At 37.8% G+C, this 21,395-nt stretch overlaps 1 protein-coding gene across 1 annotated transcript; it reads right to left on the bottom strand.

The window, feature by feature from the left end:
• Positions 1-2,891: 2,891 nt before the first annotated feature.
• Positions 2,892-18,147, bottom strand: LOC308242013 (transmembrane protease serine 11B-like; the record flags this gene model as incomplete). Its single annotated transcript, XM_080655791.1, has 10 exons — positions 2,892-3,053; positions 3,785-3,927; positions 4,281-4,540; positions 6,903-7,080; positions 7,899-7,937; positions 11,683-11,843; positions 13,475-13,542; positions 13,626-13,741; positions 15,612-15,730; positions 18,140-18,147. 10 exons carry the CDS (start codon positions 18,145-18,147, stop codon positions 2,892-2,894), a joined length of 1,254 nt encoding a protein of 417 aa, XP_080511917.1.
• Positions 18,148-21,395: the final 3,248 nt, after the last annotated feature.

The raw sequence follows: 21,395 nt of genomic DNA, 5'->3' as shown, positions 1-21,395 counted from the left end.
AGCTAGTTTGTAAGATCATGGAATAAAAATTGTGCTCCAGTGCATCATTTGGTGAAGATTTCTTTTTTAAAGTATAAAGGAGGAATACTTAAATTCAGTGGTGTGCTGTAAGGATTTAACATCCTGCTCCCAGAGGAGGTAGTAGCATTCACCAAATTTCCATGGTGTAAATACACAATGACCAATTCAAGATACCCACATGATATTGCCAAGCATGGATTTGGGAAGACATGAACAGTAGCACTCTATTATATGTATCTTTACTATACAGATATACTAGATGTAACTAATCTCAAGACCATAAATACTAGTAATACGTTGTAAAATAATTTTTAAAATATGAGTTTAGAATATTTAGTATTCGTGATTTTAAACTATGGTGTGTTTCACAACTGGTTAACACAATCCCTAAAGTTTTCATATACAGCTCATACAAATGGTGCAGGCCAACTTTATTCAGCACACCACTGCTGCATTTTTAAATATTAAATTTGAAAAGATTTCATAAGTCTGGATATTTGAAAGGACTGATAAAATTCCATAGGAAATATATAGAGCTTTATTTAAAGGCAATGAATACAGTACATCAAGAGAGAGTACAGGCAAGCATTGGGAGGCCAAGACATATACAGGTGCAAGTTTCCCATAGTCCATATTCAGACACATACACATTTTGTCTCCATATTGAACCACCAAGATCTGTTAACTCCAAAAGAAATCAAGGTAGAAGTTTCCAGCAGGTTGTTGGATTAGTAAACAAACTGGCTCAGGGGCTGCCATGAAAGGTTCAGAATTTAAACCTCACGTAAATCTTAATGGCCTCATTTTGGCCAAGAGTCAAAGTTCAATAATTTCCAGACGTAAGGATAAAGCTTTCCCAGTCCAGTTGTAAACTCTATACAAATTCTAATAATGAAAATAAGAAAGAATAATATCTCAAATATTGATACCCAGAATGACTCCAGGACTAATGTTCTAAGATGTGGAAGACTCATGAAAAAGGAAGAATTCTGTTTTGATATACTAACGTAAAGTGCCTATTAGACCTCCAAGTAGAAATTTTAACTATATGCAAATAGGTCCCAGGAGAAGTCAGAGCTAGAGTTAAAACATTTGGGAGTTGTCAGCAAATAGTTGGTATTGAAAGTATTGGGCTGGATAAGAGCATCTAGGGTAGGAGTGAAAGTAGAGAAGAAGAGATCTGAAGACTGAGCCCTGGGACAATCCAACATTTATAGTTTGGAAAGATGTAGAAGATCCAGCAAAAAACACTGAGATGAAATAGCTGATAACAGAAAAATTATTTCTGCCCACACATCCACCTCTCTTATTTCTGTCTCAAGAACTTTATACTGGTTTCCTTTGAATTTCTCTTTGCTCAGATGTTTTGTATGTTTTGCCTATTCATTATTTAGTTCCAGCTCAAATGCTCCTCTCTTAGAGAGAGGAGTAATTTAGAGGAGTAGTTTAGATAGCCCAACCTCAAGTATCCTTAATCTGCTCCACCATTTTCTACCATATTATTTTTTATTTCCTTCATAATATTTATCACAATCCAAAATTATTTTATTTATATTTACTCTCTTTATCCACTAAATGCAGATCCTTGGAAGAAGATACTGTGTCTATATTTGACAGTTCCTGGAACACACTAGGTGCTCAATAAATATGTGTGTCCCACCTGAGAAAGGAATCAAGAGAGAAAAAACACTTCTTGTCACACCTGGTTGTGGATTGGTTTGGCATTATTATGTATGTCATTTGGTCATGCCTTATAATAAAAAAGTAATATTACAAACAATCGAGGGAAGAACTAGTTTTACTTTATTTTAGCTACTTTTCTTAAAATATATTTTTATTGATTTCAGAGAGGAAGAGAGAGATAGAAACATCAATGATGAGAGAGAATCATTGATCGGCTGCCTTCTGCATACCCCACAATGGGGATCAAGCCCACAATCCAGACATGAACCCTGACTGGGAATCGAACTGTGACCTCCTGGTTCATAGCTCAATGCTCAACCACTGAGCCATGCCAGCTGGGCTACTTTAGCTACTTTTAAAATCTTGGGCTACTTCTTTTTATATTAGGAAATTATTTCCAGATATTGGAACTATTGAATTGTTTCCACACAGTTCCCTGCCCTTGAAAACCTCACATTATTTTTGCTACAAGTGAAGGCAAACAAATGAAAAAGAATGACAAGCAGAAAATGTTATTTAAATAATTGCAACTTACAATTGTTTTTAAATTCCTGATTAATGTTGGTTCTAAACTCTATGAAGGAAAATTCATGTGAGTGTTGTCACATGTCAGTGAGGCTGAAGATTGACTTTAAGCAAATAATTTTTCCTCTTTAGTCTTTAGTTTCTCAATCTATACATTGAGAGACTTGCTCTAGTTGAACCTCTGAGACCTTTCTCCACACAAAGATTGTATGATTTTATGAGGCACACAAATTATCTCACATATAAACAAGAAATGAATGTACATTATGTCTTATATATTCCACTTTAACAAAATGTAATTATAATTTATAGAATGAAAAATAATTTATGCAGCATTTGTGTTCTCATACTAAAAGTTGTGTTTTTTTTTAATTCTGAAAAATAAGTTAAGGTCAATTCTGAATATAATGGTAGGATAGAACAGAACAAGGCAATTAAAAATATTGTGGCCATCTATTTTTTTTCTTAGTGTTTTTTCTATTAGTTAATAGAGGAAATAAATGGGTAGTGTTTTAGGTATAATAAAATATTGATAAAAACCTCTATGTATTTATATATAAGAAAATGACTGGTATACCAACAGTCAAAAGAAAAAGATTTTGAAGCAACAGATAAGAATCCCAGCAGTTGTCTTTATGTTCCATTCCAAAGTTATTTTTCTTTCAGAGTCCAGTCTTGGAGGTAATCCAATCACGATAAGCAGTCACTCGAGTATAGACACCTGGCTTATTCTTTTTAGCACATCCATCACCCCAGCTTACTATTCCAACAAGGTGCCAGATATTTCTAGAGTCAGGGTAAACTAGTGGTCCACCAGAATCATTCTAGAAAAAAAAGGGGGGGGGGGAGAATGTTTCTTATCCTGTACAAGAATTTTCTTTTCCCTCTCTTCTGGAGTTATCAATAGTCCCAATAGTCCCCCAGCATTGAAAACAATCCACCTTCTTTAGGCTTAGAAACTCTGGAACTCTTGGGCTTTTCAATAGTGTGGTGATGGGGTGGGGAAGGGCATACAAGAGATAAATGGTGACGGAAAATATGAAATATGAAATAAAATAAAAATAAAACCCATGGAAACTCCAAACTATAATCTATTGTCTACAGCTGCCAAATGCTGGATTGGACAGACTAGAAATTGACTTTATGATGAGTTCAGCTTTGACTCTGGAGAAAGCAACTCAGCTGCTCCATGAAGCCATGTGCACATGCTAAATCTCCTGCTGCATCTCTGGATAAGGAAGAGGCAGCATTGTAGATCTGCAGATTGCCCAGGAAATAGGGCCAAATCTATTTTATTGCCTTGTAGGTGTTATCATTTGTGTGAATTCCTCGACTGAAAACTCCATGAGGGCAGGGATTTTGTTCACCACTGCATCCCCAGCATCTAGGCTGGTATCTGGTATATAAATGGGGGTAATAAATACTCATTTTATGGATTGAAATAAGAAGGTACTCTGTATAAATCATTAACACAGAAAAACATTTTGTGGTAATAAAAACTGCCACTTAATTAGTACTTTGGGAGAAAATGATTTGATGATGTATCTAGACGTACCTGACAGGCATCAGTTTTTCCTGACAGAAATCCAGCACATAGCATGTTATCGGTCACTAAGCCAGATAATGCACGTGGAGAATTGCAAACTTTGTTATCAATAATCTTCACCAAGGCCTCTTGAAGGATATTTGGAAGGGGACCTAAAGGCAACAAATTCTATATATTAAAGGGATCTTAACTGCTTGTTGAGATAAAGAATATCTATAAAATAAAGCAGAGTCTTTTGGTGACCAGGAGCCAGGCCAGTCCCAGGCTAGATTGGTCTCTTTCCGATGTTTATTATAGCTGCCTGCCTCACACAACTGCAATTTTTCCAATTCTCATTCCCAGGGATATTTTAGAAATTGAAGACAATGCCAAGTGCTAGTTCCAGCACTTGGTTTTCTTTTCAGTATATTTACTAATTGGTTAATTGCATGAGAGAGTGATAGATTGGTTGATCATTTAAATAATTATTCCAACAAAGCTATTATGTTTTTACAGAAAAACTTACCATTCATATAAAGTGTTCCCCACCCTGTAACTACAACACTGTCATTGTCTGCGAGCTTCATTTTGGCTTCAGGAAGACAAATTCTACGGACGTACTTTGAGAAAGAGACTTCTTCAGCAAGCTGCACCAGGGCAATGTCATTGTGGACCCCAGGCCCGCTAAAATTTTCATGAGAAATAATGCTTTGGACTTTCAGTGTCAGATATGGTCTATTTAATACAGTTCCAAAGTTGACGGTCCAATCTTTTGAATTGTTTTTTCTGGAAGACACAATTCAATGAAAATACATTCAACTTCTGTGCCACAACACTGTTCCTAGTGGTCAGTGTGAGGCATGAGATTCCCATATAACACTGCGAAGCACTTAAGTTTTTCTTTTTTTTAAATGTCTTTGATTTGCAGATTTTATAAATGCTGTAGTCACATAAAAATACTGCTAAGGACTATTAGAGCTGTCAGCCTTCTGCAAATCATCCTAACTACAGTCACTGATGTCTCCTCCTTGTACTTCAGCCCCATCCATGTTCTGAACATTTGAGTTAGGTCAGAATCATCCTAGCAACCTCAGTGCATGGGGTCCAGAATCACTCACTGCCAAACAGCCTGGATTTCTAAAAAAAAACAAAATGCCACTTGTTCTCACCCAATCATCCAATTATGTTTACGAAGTCAATGCATTTTTGCTTCTAATTTAGATTTTATGACCCATTTCTCAAGTTCTCACTGAAATTCTTTCACAATTTAGGATCTAATATCTTGTTTAACTAATTTCAGTTTCCCTCGAAAGATTAGATACTTTGTGTGTTTTTGTTGTTGTTGTTGTAAGGTTTCAAGACCTTCATGTAACAATGACACTCTTCAATCCTTCCACTATTCTGAAAGCTTCTGGGACTCCACATGCTTCACAGCTATGTTTGAAACTTCATTCCCTTAGACCTGTGGTTAGCAAACTGAGGCTCGCAAGCCACATGCAGCTCTTTGGCCCCTTGAGTGTGGCTCTTCCACAAAATACCACGGCCTGGGCGAGTCTATTTTGAAGAAGTGGCATTAGAAGAAGTTTAAGTTTAAAAAATTTGGCTCTCAAAAGAAATTTCAATCGTTGTACTGTTGATATTTGGCTCTGTTGACTAATGAGTTTGCCGACCACTGCCTTAGACTCAGCCCAGGCTCTACCTCCAGAGATTTATATTAAAAGGTTTAGTGTGATGCTTAAGGATCTACACTTTTGAAAAGTCTCCATGATCCATAGTCCATGGACTATTTTTTGAAAATTATATCTGAGGGACAAATCCTATGAACATGCTTTGTAAGAGAGTTAAATAAGTAAGCATCTTGTCATTTAGAGATGTCCCCAATTAATACAAATGTTCTAAGCATATTTTCTAATGCTTTATTTCACAAAATCCTCTCTACTTCAAGGTACTCTTTTTGTTTGTTATCCACAGAATATGACTTGTGTTATTCCATCTCAACACATTTGAAGAAGACTGTTTTCTCAGTCAAATACACATATTATTCTTTTCCATACACCCACCCTTATTAATCAATTCTTATATCTGTAGGAGCCAGATCAAATTTTATATCTTCATTAGAGGCCTGGTGCACAGATTCTTGCACTGGTGGGGTCCCTCAGCCTGGCCTGCGCCCTCTCTCAACTTGGGACCCCTCAGGGGATGTCAGACTGCTGGTTTTGGCCTGATCCCCGCAGGCCAGGTGGGGATCAGGCTGAATCTGGCAGTTCGATATTCCCCAAGGGATGTAGTAGTGCGCGAAGTGGCAGGAGGCTGGGGAACAGGCCGAGCCTGAGCTGGGCACCCTGCCAAACCACTCATCCCGGCCTCACTGCGCCTGCTGCCCCTGCAGCTCAGTAAGCTCACTGAGCCACGCTCCTGCTGTGGGAGCGCACTGACCACCAGGGGGCAGCTCCTGTGTTAAGTGTCTGCTCCCTTATGGTGATCAGTGCTCATCATAGTGACTGGTCAACACGGTCGACGGGTTGAGCAATCTACCGGTTGCTTAGGGTTATATATATTTATATATAGATAGATCTCTCAGTTGGTTATGATGTCTTTATTCATCAAATTTCCATAGCTCTTACTCATATTGTAGACAAGACGTTTACTATGCTCTGTGGTCTTATACCCTGAATATATCGTATTTAAAATTCTTTAACTAGATTGTAAACCACTGAAGAGCAAAAATAAGGGGAAAAGTAAGCACCTAGTAACTGGAGTAAGACATACCTGAGTTTACATTCAATTTCTGATATTTAAAAGCTATGTGATCTTGGCCAATTTATGTCACTATTTCTGAACCCCAGTTTTCTCATCTTTAAATAAGTTTAATTATACCTTTTGTGCAGAATTATTGTTATGATGAAGTAAAATAATGTAAGTAAAGTACTTACTGTCAGGCCAAAGTAGCTCTTTGGGAAATGAGAATTGTTTCCATTCACTTTTTCTTTCTTTATCAAATTTAAATAACATGCTATCCCTTAATTTTGCAGGTACTTGTGAATGTATATGACCTTGATGAATGTTCACAAATTTAGTTTAACCCCCACAAATTACCAAAAATATGCCAGCACCCAGAATCCTACAAACAGTCAGACTTTCTACTTACTTAGTAAAGCAATGAGCTGCAGATAGTAGCCACCTGCTGCTGATCAGAGATGCTCCACAGTGGTGTTGGCCCTTCCACTGCATACTGGCCTGCCATGGCCATGCCCCCTTCTGGGCATTTACCCCATTCATGATTCGGTTGTCTGCTCTGATACTATTGACCAGTTGTCTCCCACAACCTGAAGAAATGATTTATTTATACAAAAGCAGGTATCTTTGATAATGCTTTATAAGATATGTATCTTAAATCATGACTTGAAATCCTTTAGCGATTGTCCGTACCTCCTATGCGATGCTGTTTCTTTCCTGCAATGTGCAGTTATCACGGTACCCACTCCATCTTGGTTTGGGTGACTTTTACATATTCTCTTTTCCAGTCTCAAGCATCCTTCAACCACTGACTTTTATTGCATCTATTTGTTATCATTCTCATTTCTCAAAAAAACTTTCAAACTTTTTGAAAGTGGAGACTTTGTTTCATTAATGTCTGCATCTTGCATAGCATATGCAGTGCTACCTATAAGACCCCATATGGACAACAGATACTCCAAAAATATCCATTGAGTGTATGAATGCAGGGTTAATTCTTGGGGGCAACATGATACTCTAAAGATTATTTACTTAAAGGACACAGAACTATTTTTCATCAATACGAAATATATTTGATACAGCCTAGTTGTTTATTTTCTTATTATCCTAAGTTGTCTTTTTTTCCTTCAGTCTTCCTTATTTTAACTTACTCAGAATGATATTCTTAACTCATAATTCAATTCTTTGGAATCAGTTTTTATTTCATCCTCTTGGACAAATGCTTACAAAGTTAAAATTCATATGCCAGTGTTGTTCAAAAAGAAATTCCAGATATATATCTAATATATCCAATAATTTCAAAAGACTACTATGGGTTTCCATGTAGGTACTTCAAAATCCTTTTTAGGGAAAAAATGGAGAAATATTTGTGAATGTGTTAAATTTACAATTAAGTTTCTAAACTTACATTTGTTGGTAAGCATTTCAGCATTAGCCTTGCTGATTTCTGAAATTTAAAAGACATAAAATTGATAAAATATCACTGAGCAATTATCTTAGACCTAAGGACATAAAGGCTAAGTTTTCTACCCCAATTATGACCAACATTTAAATATTCAGAATATTTCATGTATTATCAGCCCCTCTCACTCTTACTTGTTATATTTTGACCATCTCTTCACATCTCTACCAGGCATAGGAAAAGGGAAAAGGAAATAAAAACAAAGTTCTCAATTTTATAATAGTTGTAAAATATTTAGTGCGGTAAAGAGCTGACATTCTTACTAAAAAAGGGACTGAGCATTATGTTTAAATTTCTTTCTTTATGATCATTCTTATTACTCTGAAATACTCAGAATTATCTATATTATAAAAAAAAAAAAGGTCCAATTAAAATTGTATTTTACTAGAGATGAATCCATGCACCAGGCTTCTAGTATGCATATAAGATCTTTGGTTAATCCCACCCTCCCCCCACAACCCTTCCCTCTGAGATTCATCAGTCTGTTTCCATGTTTCCATGCCTGTGGTTTCTGCTTATGCATTGAGCATCTACCCCCTGGTGGTCAGTGCGTCTCATAGCTACCGGCCAGTTGGCCAGTTGCTTAGGCTTTTATATATATACTAGAGGCCTGGTGCACGAAATTCGTGCACAGGGGTGTGTGTCCCTCAGCTCAGCCTAATCTGGGACCCCTTGAGGGATGTCCTACTGGGATCGGGCCTAAATGGGCAGTCGGACATCCCTCTCACAATCCAGGACTGCTGGCTCCCAACTGCTTGCCTGCCTGCCTTCCTGATTGCCCCTAACTGCTTCTGCCTGCCAGCCTGATCACCCCCTAAACACTCCCCTGCCAGGCTGATTGATGCCTAACTGCTCCCCTGCCAGCCTGTTTGCCCAAAACTACCCTCCCTTGCAGGCCTGGTCCCCCTAACTGCCCTCCCCTGCAGGCCTGGTCCCCCCCAACTGCTCTCCCCTGCAGGCCTGAGTCCCCCACAACTGCCCTTCCCTGAAGGCCCGGTCTCCCCCAACTTCCCTCCTCTGCCGGCCTGGTCACCCCTAACTGCCCTCCCCTGCAGGCTTGATTGCCTTCAACTGCCCTCCCTTGCAGACCTGGTCCCTCCCAACTGCCCTCCCCTGTGGGCCATCTTGTGGTGGCCATCTTGTATCCACATGGGGGCAGCCATCTTGTGTGTTGGAGTGATGGTCAATTTGCATATTACTTTTTTATTAGATAGGATAGAGGCCTGGTGCACAGGTGGGGGCCAGCTGGTTTGCCCTGAAGGGTGTCCTGAATCAGGGTGGGGGTTCCCTTGGGGTGTGGGGTGGCCTGGGTGAGAGGACTGTGGTGGTTTGCAGGCCAGCCACGCCCCCCAGTGACCCAAGCAGAGGCCCTGGGATCTGGGATTTATTTATCTTCTATAATTGAAACTTTGTAGCCTTGAGCGGAGGCCAATGCAGGCCAGGACAGGCAGAAAGCTTGGCTTCCTCTATTGCCAGGGAAACCCAGCCTCCTGCTCTCTCCAAGGCCGCAGCCATCTTGGTTGGGTTAATTTGCATACTCGCTCCTGATTGGCTGGTGGGCATGGCTTGTGAGTGTAGCGGAGGTATGATCAATTTACATATTACTCTTTTATTAGATAGGATAGACTAGAGGCCTGGATTCATGCACGGGTGGGGTCCCTCAGCCCGGCCTGCACCCTCTTGCAATCTGGGACCCCTCGGGGGATGTAGCAGTGCTGAAGCAGCAGGCAGCTGCGGAGGAACCCCAGCTGGGACCAGGAGCAGCTCTGCTGCTGCTCATCCCAGCTCTGTTGTGCCTGCCACCGCCACCACTCGGTAGCACGGCTGCGGAGGTGAGAGAGGATCCCACCACCACAGTTGCACTTGCCATCCATGAGCCCAGCTTCTGGCTGAGCAGCGCTCTCACTGTGGAATGCACTGACCACCAGGGGGAAGTTCCTGTGTTGAGCATCTGTCCCCTGGTGGTCAGTGTGAATTATAGTGACAGGCTCACTGGTCATTCTGGTCATTCCAGTCATTCGGTCATAACGGTCATTTAGGCTTTTATATATACAGACTAGTGGCCCTGTGCATGAAATTCGGCATGGGGGGTGTTCCTCAGCCCGGCCTGCACCCTCTCCAATCTGGGACCCCTCTAAGGATGTCCTACTGCCGGTTTACAAGGATCGGGCCTAAACCTGCAGTTGGACATCCCTCTCACAATCCAGGACTGCTGGCTCCAGTGGCTCCCCTGCCTACCTGCCTGCCTGATTGCCCCTAACCACTCTGTCTGCCAGCCTGCTCACTCCCAACTGCCCCCCCACCAGCCTGATCATCCCCAACTGCCCCCCCGTGCCAGCCTGCTCACCCCTAACTGGGCCCCCTGCTGGTCTGCTTACCCCCAACGGCCCCTGCTGTCCCATCCTGGCCTGATCACCCCTGGCAACCCAAGGTCCCAGCCCCTCCTTTTTTTCTTTTTCTTTTTTCTTTTTTAGCACCTCCTTGAGCGGAGGCCAGGGCCAGCTGAAAGCAAGTATCTAGGATTTATTTATCTTCTATAACTGAAACTTTGTAGCCTTGAGCGGAGGCCAGGGCCAGCCAGGGCAGGTGGGAAGCTTGGCTTCCTCTATTGCCAGGGCAACCCAAGCCTCCTGCTTGCTCCAGCTCCATGGCCGGCCACCATCTTGGTTGGGTTAATTTGCATACTCACTCCTGATTGGCTGGTGGGAGTGGCTTGTGGGCATAGTGGAGTGATGGTTAATTTGCATGCTTCTCTTTTATTAGTGTAGATTGGATCTGTCTTGCTCTTTGGGATCATCTCATTACTAAGACTAAATTCTGAAATTTTAAGAATTTCACTTTTCAGGTCTCTTTTCCATTGGGAAGAGAGTTAAGAGAGAAAGAGAAGAGTAGGGAACTAAAGGAAGGCACACTAGAAAGTGCTAACTGAATTCCTGGGGCACAGAAGCAGTAGCTACTGCAGCTATCTTTCCCAACATCTCTCCACAGAGAACTGTATTGCTCCTTCGAGAAGTTCTAGTTTAAATTCACTTCTCATCAGTAGCCCATTGGTGGTAGAGTCTGTATTCTAAGTGAATGGAGCTATAATAGGCAGCTGTCAGCCTTCATAGCCTTCAAGGGCACTCAGATAAACTGTCAGTCTGGAAGAACCACAAAACTGGACTCCATAACCACATGCTTATCGCCTAACAGGCCCTCAAACAATACAAGTGAGAGTTTCAAAACTTTTGCAGGACCTTGAAGTCTTTACAAACTTCACCTTCTGTACTGGAGCAAATTCCTATCATTTTTTCTTTAATGCTATTATTCCCATTCTTCCTCAAGAAGCAACAAAAACTTCCTATTCCATCTTCATTCTTACCATTACAGTCTTTACACTGAATGATTAAAAAAATCTTAAATCTGTTTCCTCTAATGGGATCCTGACAAGAGTACAGGGTAGGGGGGAATAATGCTTCAATTAGGTCCCTTCACTGCCTTTTCAGACATTTACAATAAACCCTTCCAAACTTGCATGCTAAAGTTTAACCTTCATTTCAATCACTCTTCAGACAAAATTCTATGGCACTGACCCTTCTACTAACAATGCATTGTAGAAGTGCCAGACTTTGGGAAGCATATTTTTTCTAAACAAATTCCAGAAACTCCTGCTTTTTTTTTTTCTCGTACCCTTTTTCTTTATTAGTCCATAAGCCCAGGTAATAGAAAATAATGGAAATAAATGAAATACCTGTAAGTTTAATGGAATCCGGAACTGCATTCCAGGTCACCATGTTGTCTTTCAACAGCTGAAGTAAGACAGCTTTGATTGCAGGCTTCATGATCCCCCTCTTTGCTGGAGGAAACTTGAATGTCAGCTGCAACTGCACCCTTGAACCATTGGGATAAGGGCTAGAAACAGCAGAAATGTTATAGTTGTTGCTTCTTGAGTTTTTAGATGTTTTGTGAACACATTGAACTTCCCACATTTTAATTACCATATTTTCTTTACATATATTAGAGAACAATACATAGAAATTGTCCTAGTTTGTTTAAAGTGCAAGGGTCCCAAAAAATATTCTAATGGGTTCAGAGGTATTGTACATGGAGGAAGATGTGAACTACAAACTAGAAGTCAGAATACAGGGTGGGACAAAAGTAGGTTTACATTTGTACTATCATACTATTTTCATATGGAAAATAGTATGATAACTAATAAATAATGATACGATAATAAGCTCTGTATTTCACCTACTCACAACTGTGAACCTACTTTTGCCCCACCCTGTATTTTAAACACATCAGAGAAACTAAGTACCAGCCAATAAATGATTAACATGAGATTTTATTATAACACAGTAAAAAACAAAAAAACATGTTCTCATATAGGTGTTTTCTAATAACTTAAATTTAGAGTAAGAGGTAAGTGAGAGCTTAATGTCAAGCTGGGAATCATTCAAAAGATAGCTTCCAAAATATATTCAAGAGCCAGTACTAAGCTCCTTTTTATAGTTTCTTTACACATCTGCCCCATGAGAAATCTGTACCATGAGAAATCTCAGAAAGATAGCTCTAAAGCATGAAGAGAATCTCCATTATTTATACATTCAGTACATTCTTTTCATTCATCAGATAAGGAAATTAATTCATTTGGAAGACTTTCAAACCAAAAGCCATGTTAATCACAAATTTCAAAAAAAAAACAACAACTATATTTTCAAATAATTATGGTCAATGGAAGACCTTTGAAGGTTTTTGTTTATCTGTAGGTAGTTGTTTGGTTGTTCGGCATTTGGTCATCTGGATTTTTTTGTGTTTGTTTTTTGTTTTGTTTTGGAAGTTCAGAAATCTCTGGAATAGATATTGACAATTACCAAAATACAAGTGCTGTCTACATCCCCTATGCTCCATGCTACCCTCCTCCCCGCACCACTTCTCCCACCCTCAAATACACTTCAAAGACATATTTAGACAAATGCTATCTTAAATGATTCACTTTGCTCCACAGTTATTACAGTAATGGTAATACTAAAGATTGTTTTAGGAAATGCATGCCACATGGATATGGATGAAAGAAGAGGTGGCTCATATATGGATAGCGAAACAATCAAGTTGGAATCCTTGTTTTCTATAGTTATAATTATCTTTTATCATAGAAGTCAGTTAGACATGATTGCCACAAACTACCTTGTAATTCCCCTTTAGGTATAAGATTACAGATTTGTACAGAACAGTTCCTACTGTGAACAGAAATTTGTTAAATACAATGATACCTTAATTTATGGGCAACTCTTCCTTCCTTCCTTCCTTCCTTCTTTCCTTCCTTCCTTCCTTCCTTCCTTCCTTCCTTCCTTCCTTTCTTCTTTCCTCCCTTCCTTCCTTCCTTCCTTCCTTCCTTCCTTCCTTCCTTCCTTCCTTCCTTTTTTCTTTCTCCTTTCTTCTCTCCCTTTTTCTCTCTTATGTTGTTATTATATAAAACCAGGGCTAATGTTACATATCACCTACATCCCTTTCCATAATATCCTGAATAAATTGGCACTTACAGAAGTTTGATGACCTGAGAGTTGACATATTCTTTGTATATGCTAGAATTTTGAAATTCATCAAGCATCTGTTAGGAGAAAAAATAAAAGAACCACCATGTCTTTTTAATCAAATTTATGATGAAATCAATAAAATAAATCACCAACTTACCTTAGTCTCAATATCTTTGCTCAGATTTTTGCTAACTTGTGAGGCTGCATTTTCACAACTATCATTGTATGTGACTCCAGAAATATGAAAATCCCCTTGGTAATGGTAAATCTTTCCTGTGAAATAGAGAAATACTCAAAGAATTTTAAAATAGAAATTGACCATATCTTTATGTCAAAATTAATATTCAACCTAATTTTAAAAATAATCATAGGGATGGAGAAAAGGAGAGGAGGGAAATGGAGGGAAATTAATATTCACTTATTCTAGAAATAGCAACTACCCAGCATTCATAAAGTGATCCCCTGCCCTAACTGGTTTGGCTCAGTGGATAGAGCGTCAGCCTGCAGACTGAAGGGTCCCAGGTTTGATTCCGGTCAAGGGCATGTACCTTGGTTGCGGGCACATCCCCAGTGGGGGGTGTGCAGGAGGCAGCTGATCGATGTTTCTCTCTCATTGATGTTTCTCTCTATCCCTCTGCCTTCCTCTCTGTAAAAAATCAATAAAATATATTTAAAAAATAAATAAATAAATAAAGTGATCCCCTTCCTTTCTTCATAAGATAATAGATATCATGTTCCTCAGAATCCTCCTCAAAGCATTAATATTGGCAGCTAATAGCAATTTACCCAAGTATGCACTAGAGATGCAATGTCTTTTTCATGTGTAATCTGAATTCTTAGCTTAGTTATTACCCAGTTAATCTTCCTAAGTACCTGTGATACAAGAAACATTACAAACATCTCCCTTCACTTTCTGGATTATCTATAGTCACTTTCACCCTTTCTTATGCCCCATTGACTGTTGGTCTTCTTTCCACTCCTTGAAGTCATTCCTTTAGGAATTCACGCTGCCTTTGCACTTCCCTATGGCATCTGGTGGCTGGTGCCTGGCATATGTCATGAGTTTCACATTCCCCATTTTTTCCTGTTCCCAAATGTAAACTGCTTCACCTGATATAGTAGGCCACCATAATTTAAAACATGACAAGCCTACAGGTAGCTCTTCCAGGTCATATATGTACTTTCAAAAATAGGAACTAATAGGACATGGTACCATATTTTTATTAGGGATAAGCCATTCACATATTTTGAGAACAATTGTGCTTTTGAGCAACCTTAAAAAGCACTACATAGTCTCCAAGGAGTGCTGATAGACCTTGAAAACTGTGATCACTTGAGCTGTAATAATTCATTGTCCTGGAAGTCAGAAATATCATTTCAACCTAAAATAAAAATAGTTTCCTTTTTTTATAGCTTCCTCTATTTTTTCTTATGGCAACCAGTATATGTGAAAAGCAAATGCCAGTTCCTGTCTAAGAAGTTATCTAAGGTCATTCTGAAAAAAGTAAAGTATATAAAGTTAGATAAACTATTTAAATTTGTTAAATACAAGGGGACACAAATTGGCTGTCACCTAGCATATCACTTTAGCCCTCTGGAATATTTTTCACTAATATAAACTCCAAGACCCTTTTTTAACTACCATTTCATAATTTTAATCTGTAATATGTATCACAAAACAGAACAGAAAATAACTAGAATCTTTAACACTGTTGCATTCAGTATGCTAAACTTGGGTATTTGTGGCTGCACAGATTAATCTGTCAATACCAGAACTGAGCCAAGAAGAGTAGGGATCTCTATAGTTTGAGGTATATTTACTAAAAGACATAACTCAACTACAAGCCTACTACACAAATACACAAGTTTCTTTATTTACAATGAATATTAGCATCAAAGTATTGAATATTTCAATCTTGCCATATTTCCATAGTTGATGATATAACTTACACAATGGATCAAGAAGGCATCTAATTCAAATTTTTTTTAATAAATTTCATGGAAAAGTATTATGTTGAAATAAAACACTAATAAATAATAAATTTTACCAAAAGAAATTTAATATTTATGTTGTTTCTTGATAATTCTTAAGTAAAAGGAGATTTAGTAGTAAGGGTGAAAATTGAAAATAGTTAATACTGACCAACCGCCAGAAAATGAACAAGGAGACCAATAGTTATTCCCACAATTGCCGCCACTCCAAGAAAAATAAGGATTGTCATATATAGTGGCCAAGATCTTCTCTGGGGTGATATGCCGTACCTATGAAAGGAGAAAAATGGCTCAAATCAGATGATAGACATTCTAAATCTACCTGTCTTTCCTCCAACTCATACAACATGATTTATAATATAAGCATTAGGTCTGATTATATTTTTCTAAACTATAGCCACATCACGAACAAGGACATATATAGATTTATAAACAAATACATAATATAATCATTTATAAGTTTTAATTAAATGTGGAAGGAAACATCATGATGTCAACTGCAGTTATCCCTGTTATGAGATCTTGGATAGATATTTTTTGTCTACTTTTTCTTTAACTTTATTTTCTAATATTTCTATAAATATTTAATATTTGTCAGATTAAGTATTCCCTATGACTATGAGCATCTTTCTTTTTGTTCTGATGCCTGAAGGACCAACTGCTTTTTAGGTAGAGGAGATTTGGGGGTTAGGGGGAGTTAAACTTTTTTAAAACACTACCTTAAGCCATAACTGTGTAACTCCACCTGTCTTACTTCCTCTATGCTCTGTTCTCTATTATTAATCCTTTCTCTTCCTTACATTGATGACTTGCTAAATTCATGTTTACAAAAGCCATAATCTCTTCAGCAAAACTCCCCACTGTATGTAAGCTTTCATACTGGAATTCTATTGTTTAATCTCGTACTCAGAGCAAAATGCTAGTCTGGCATAGTCATACTAAATGAATCACACTTTAAGAGAAATATAAAATTAATAACTATATTTTTAAACCTACTAATATCTGAGAATATTTTATTTTAATGAGTAGAAGTTCACTGTGATAGTGAGATCTCAAATTTGTTTTGGATTAGCCAGTAGACTGGTAGTTTAGTCTTTCTGAGAAACGCATATCAGTTTGAGAAACTCAAACATTATGTAGCCTAAATAGTGATTCTAAAGTTGCTGAGATGGTTTCTATAAAAATAATCACTACATAACATCTTATAAAATGTTTTTCTATGAAAGCTCTTTTAGATGCTCTGGAATGCCCTGTTAGTTGTTCTAAAGAAAGATTATTGACTATAGCCCTGATATGGCTCCCCCCATTATGGATTTCTTCCTGTCATAAACAATTAAGGAGAGTCTTTGATATCTAAAAGATCACAGTAGTTTATGATTTATTCAACCCTTCCTTCAGTAAATGTGATGCATGGGCTTTAAAAATACATTATTATTTTGAATAATAACAGAAACCATTAAAATGATGTTCTAAATACAAAAAAAAATGTCCATTCATGGAACAGTTTACTCTTTTGTCTGCCAAATTAATTTTAGCCACAGTTTTTTTTTTTCTTTTTTAATGTAGGGATTTGTATTCCAGGATGAACCCCTCATTGAATAAAGAAAATAGGTTAAAATTAATCTTCAATTAATTTAACCAACTTTATATACTTAACTGGACTATCATTTGCCTCAATTTTGGATTGAATCTACTTCAAGTAAAGGCTCATTGCTATTCTGACATAATCAACCATTCACCTTAATCAAATTACAATAATAATATTCATACAAATGGTAGTAAATTCATTATCCAATTTTAAACCATCAATCTCACTATAACTTATCCCTCAGTCCATACCAGGTATAGTTTTCTAGATTAGATTTCCTTATAACCATATTCTGATATTGCATTATCAGTTTGACTGCAAAGCATAATGAATTAGTCTTCATTTATTGGACCTTCAGTTATAGACCATTTGAATTAGATGCACCTAAGTTGTTATATAGTGAAGAGAGTTAGCACAAGATTCCAGTGCAAAATTTCCCAAATTTTATAAAGATAAACCTTTTATTTTATTTTATTTTATTTTATTTTATTTTATTTTATTTTATTTTTTGTTATAGAGGATTTTAAATCACTAAGGAGAAAGTTTTGAATAAGGAACAGAGAAATTAATGATCAAATGAGTTGAATGGCCTCCTCTTCCAACTTTCTTCTGGAACTCTACAAAAACAGAATACCCTAGAAAGGAATCTCATTTAAATATTTATGGAGTTTTGAGGACCTCCAGAAGTTTGCCAGATACTAATTCATGATGAGTTTTGTAAAGTACATTATTCTAAAAATCTATAAAGTCATTCATAGTTTTAAATTATTTCTATAAAAACATTTTTATATTATAAAATTAATTTCAATTCTATTGCTAGAGAACAAAAATGAAAGTGTTCTTATGTGTGGTTATTAAAAAAAAAAGTGAGCAAAATTTTGTTGCAATCTGATTCTTTTTTCCAACCTTCAGAAACTTTCCTAGAGATTTTACAAGGCCTTTAGACCTCAGAAACAATAGTATATTTCTTGACAGTGACCAGAAAAAAATCTGAATTATAGAAAGCAACCAATCAGCAAGAAGTTAGAAGATACCTTGTTGTTACTTGTTAGGTTTCACAGACTTAATTTCCCAAATAAAATCCTATTTACCTGTACATTATGTCCTGATTGTTGTGGTGGTATCAGGGACAATGGTGGTGACGATGATGGCAATGATGATAATGGTAACAAAAATAAGGATCTTCTTGTGTAGCTCTAAAGGTGATCAAGGTGTCACAGGTTTATGTGCTACATCCAATGTTGGTTGGTTGGTTTTTATGGGCTGGGTGAAATGTAAAGAACAAATAAGATGAAACTTGTCTGATCAGGGTTAAAGACTGTCATATTTCTATAGTTTCAAGATAGGAGTCATCCAGGGAATGACAAACTTCCTTGACTTGGCCATTTAGAAAAAATAATAGCCTAGCCTTAGATTAGTCACCTAAAAGTTACACCCAAGGAGCAGCTTGTGGTAAATTGGGATAATCCTAAATCTGTTTGACCAATTCCATTCTAGTGGCTTCTTCCTCAATTCAAACCAACTACAACTTCATAGTAGTTTCTGACAAATGACTTTCCACAAGGCATGGATTTCAGGATAACTAATATTACCATCATTCTGATGTAAATGTAATTCTACTTCATTGTGGTTTGCATTTGCTTTTCCCTAATTACCATTAAGAATAATGATCATTTCACATAATATCATGGGGAGGTAAGGAGAGGAGAGACTGAGTTTTCTCTTCTGAGATGCCTATTCATAAATTTAGCTTACTTTTTTTTCTATTGTTTGTTGATGTTTTCTTATGGATAAATGTGAGTTTTCTATAATATACTCAGTATTGTGGTTCTGCACGTAAGGTGCTTGGAAGTCCCTTCTCTTCCCTAACAAGTACAAAGTTCAATCAACCACATCCCCACAATAAATATTAAAGTAAAATTTCTTTGGGCTCCTCCATGGGAAAGGAAAAAGGAACCATTCTGAAATATCACAGAGCACTCTATTCTTTTTAACAAGGCCTGCCATCAGGAATAACTAATTAACCAGGGCCTAACCTTCTGGGGTATTATCAGAGCCCTTCCGACCTGGAAAAAGGAAATACTCAACTTCAGACCATTCCAGCCATCCTCTTCCACCCGAGAGCAGTGTAAAAAACAGAGAAGTACTTGTGAAGCTTACAGTCCAGAGGCAGAGGTTCACTAAAAACACTGGACCTAACCATAGAGCTATAGAACACTTCCTGGGAAGTGTTGCTAAAGGTCTACTGATAGCAGTTCCTTTGACCTGCTACATCATGTTCAGTTGTCAAGAAAAAAATTATAAGACATACCAAAGGCCAAAAACACAATTTGAAGAGAGAGAGAGTAGTCATCAGAACCATACACAACAGGGATATTGGAATTATCACCCCAGGAATTTAAAACAACTGTGATTGATATGCTAATGGACAAACTAGAGAGCATGCAAAAACGTATAAGAAATGTGAACAAATGGGTGAAAATCCTCCAAAATAACCAAATAGAAATTCTGGAGATATAAAACTAACAGCAGTAGAGAATGCCTTTGATGGGACATAAAGATCTTTTGTGTGTAGGTACCTAATAACAGAGTGTCCAACTACCTGAGACAAAACTGATAAAACTGAAAGGAAAAGTAGATGGATTTGTTATCATAGTTGGAGACTTCAATACCCCTTGTGGGAACCATGCCAGAGTTCCCAGATAGTCAATGCTAATTAGAGTTTGGAGGCCTTGTTGATAGTACTCTGGATGGCCAAGGCCACTCTGAACATGGGAATCTTAATCAGAAATGTCCAAGGACTACAAAGCTGCAAGGCCATAGCAATCTCACAGTGTACTGTGCCCTTCTATAGCCAAATGATTGATGTCATTGTTGGCAACTAGCCTCCTTTGTCTAAGTAAGTATAATACATGTAATCAGCCAGTGTGCTGAGAGAGAAGGTCAGAGGTAGTTTCTACGTGAGGCTACAGAGAGCAGCTAGTGTGCTGGGCATGGGAGAGAGGATAAGCTGCTGAGCCAGAGAACTCAGGTGCTGCTACTATGTGAGGCGGTGAGTCTAGGGTGCAGCATAAGGCTGCTCATATAATAACTATGGGTACAGAGACTCCTACTACTGTGTGGGAAAAACATGTATTTACCAACCGGTGTATGGCTGCCTATATAGGATTGCTGTGAAGGACTGTCCTGTCTTATGGCTATATGGCCACTGGCTTCTGCAATAAAGACTCATTCTTATACACCCACAACTTCTCATGGCTTCTCCATCTAATACCCGGCCTCCAAGAAGGTCCAGTCCCAAGGGAGAGGGGCTCGGACCCAACAGTTGTGCAATGGGCAGGGTCTGAGAAGGAACCTGCCCAGATAGTTGGTGTAGTCTAACAGAAGTCAGGAGAATATATGGACTCAGAGCACCAGAGCTCTGGCTGGGCTCTGGCTGTGTTTCTGTCAGAAATGGACAGATCCAGCAAGCAGAAAATCAATAAGGGCTTTAGTTGAACTCAACATTATCAATCAACTGAATATAATTTATATCTATAGACGACTTCATTTAACAACAGTAGGATACAGATTCTTCTCAACCTCACATGAAATATTCACCAAAATAAACCACATTCTGGGCCATAAAACACACCTCAACAAATTTTAAAGAATGTAAGTCTGCTCTCATAATAGAAAGACAACTGGAAATCCCAAATTATGTGGGGATTAAACCTATTTCTAAATAATACATGGGAGAAAGAGTAAACTCAAGAGGAATTTAAAATATCTTAACTAACTAAAAACATAAACACAATTTATCAAAATTTGTTGAATGCTGTGAAAGTAGTTCTCAGAAGGAAACATAGAGCATTGAATGCATATATTAGAAAAGAAGAAAACTCTCAAATCAGTAATCCAAGTTTCCATTTTAGGAATCTAGAAAAAGAGCAAGTTAAATCCAAAGTAAGCTAAAGAAAAGAAATAATAAGAAGTAGAGCAGAATTCAATAAAATTAAAAATAGGAAATAATAAATAGAGAAAAGCAATTAAACCAAAAGATGGTTCTTTGAAACGAGCAATAAAGTCAGTAAACCCCTAGCTAGTCTAAGAAAAAAGAGAGGATACATATTACTAATATTAGAAATGAAAGGGAACATCACTACAAGTCCCACGGACATTAAAAGAATAATAAATGAATACTATGAAAAACTCTATTCCCACAAATTTGCTAATCTTAATGAAATGGACCACTTCCTAGAAAGGCATAATCTACCAAAATTTACACAAGAAGAAGTAATACAAATCAGTATATATATACTAGAAACCCAGTGCATGAAATTTGTGCATGAGTAGGGTCCCTAGGCC

Source organism: Plecotus auritus, assembly GCF_963455305.1.
Source record: "Plecotus auritus genome assembly, chromosome: 1".
Taxonomy (NCBI): Eukaryota; Metazoa; Chordata; class Mammalia; order Chiroptera; family Vespertilionidae; genus Plecotus; species Plecotus auritus.
Note: the sequence above shows the minus strand (reverse complement) of the source record. Positions and strands in the feature narration are given on the sequence as shown.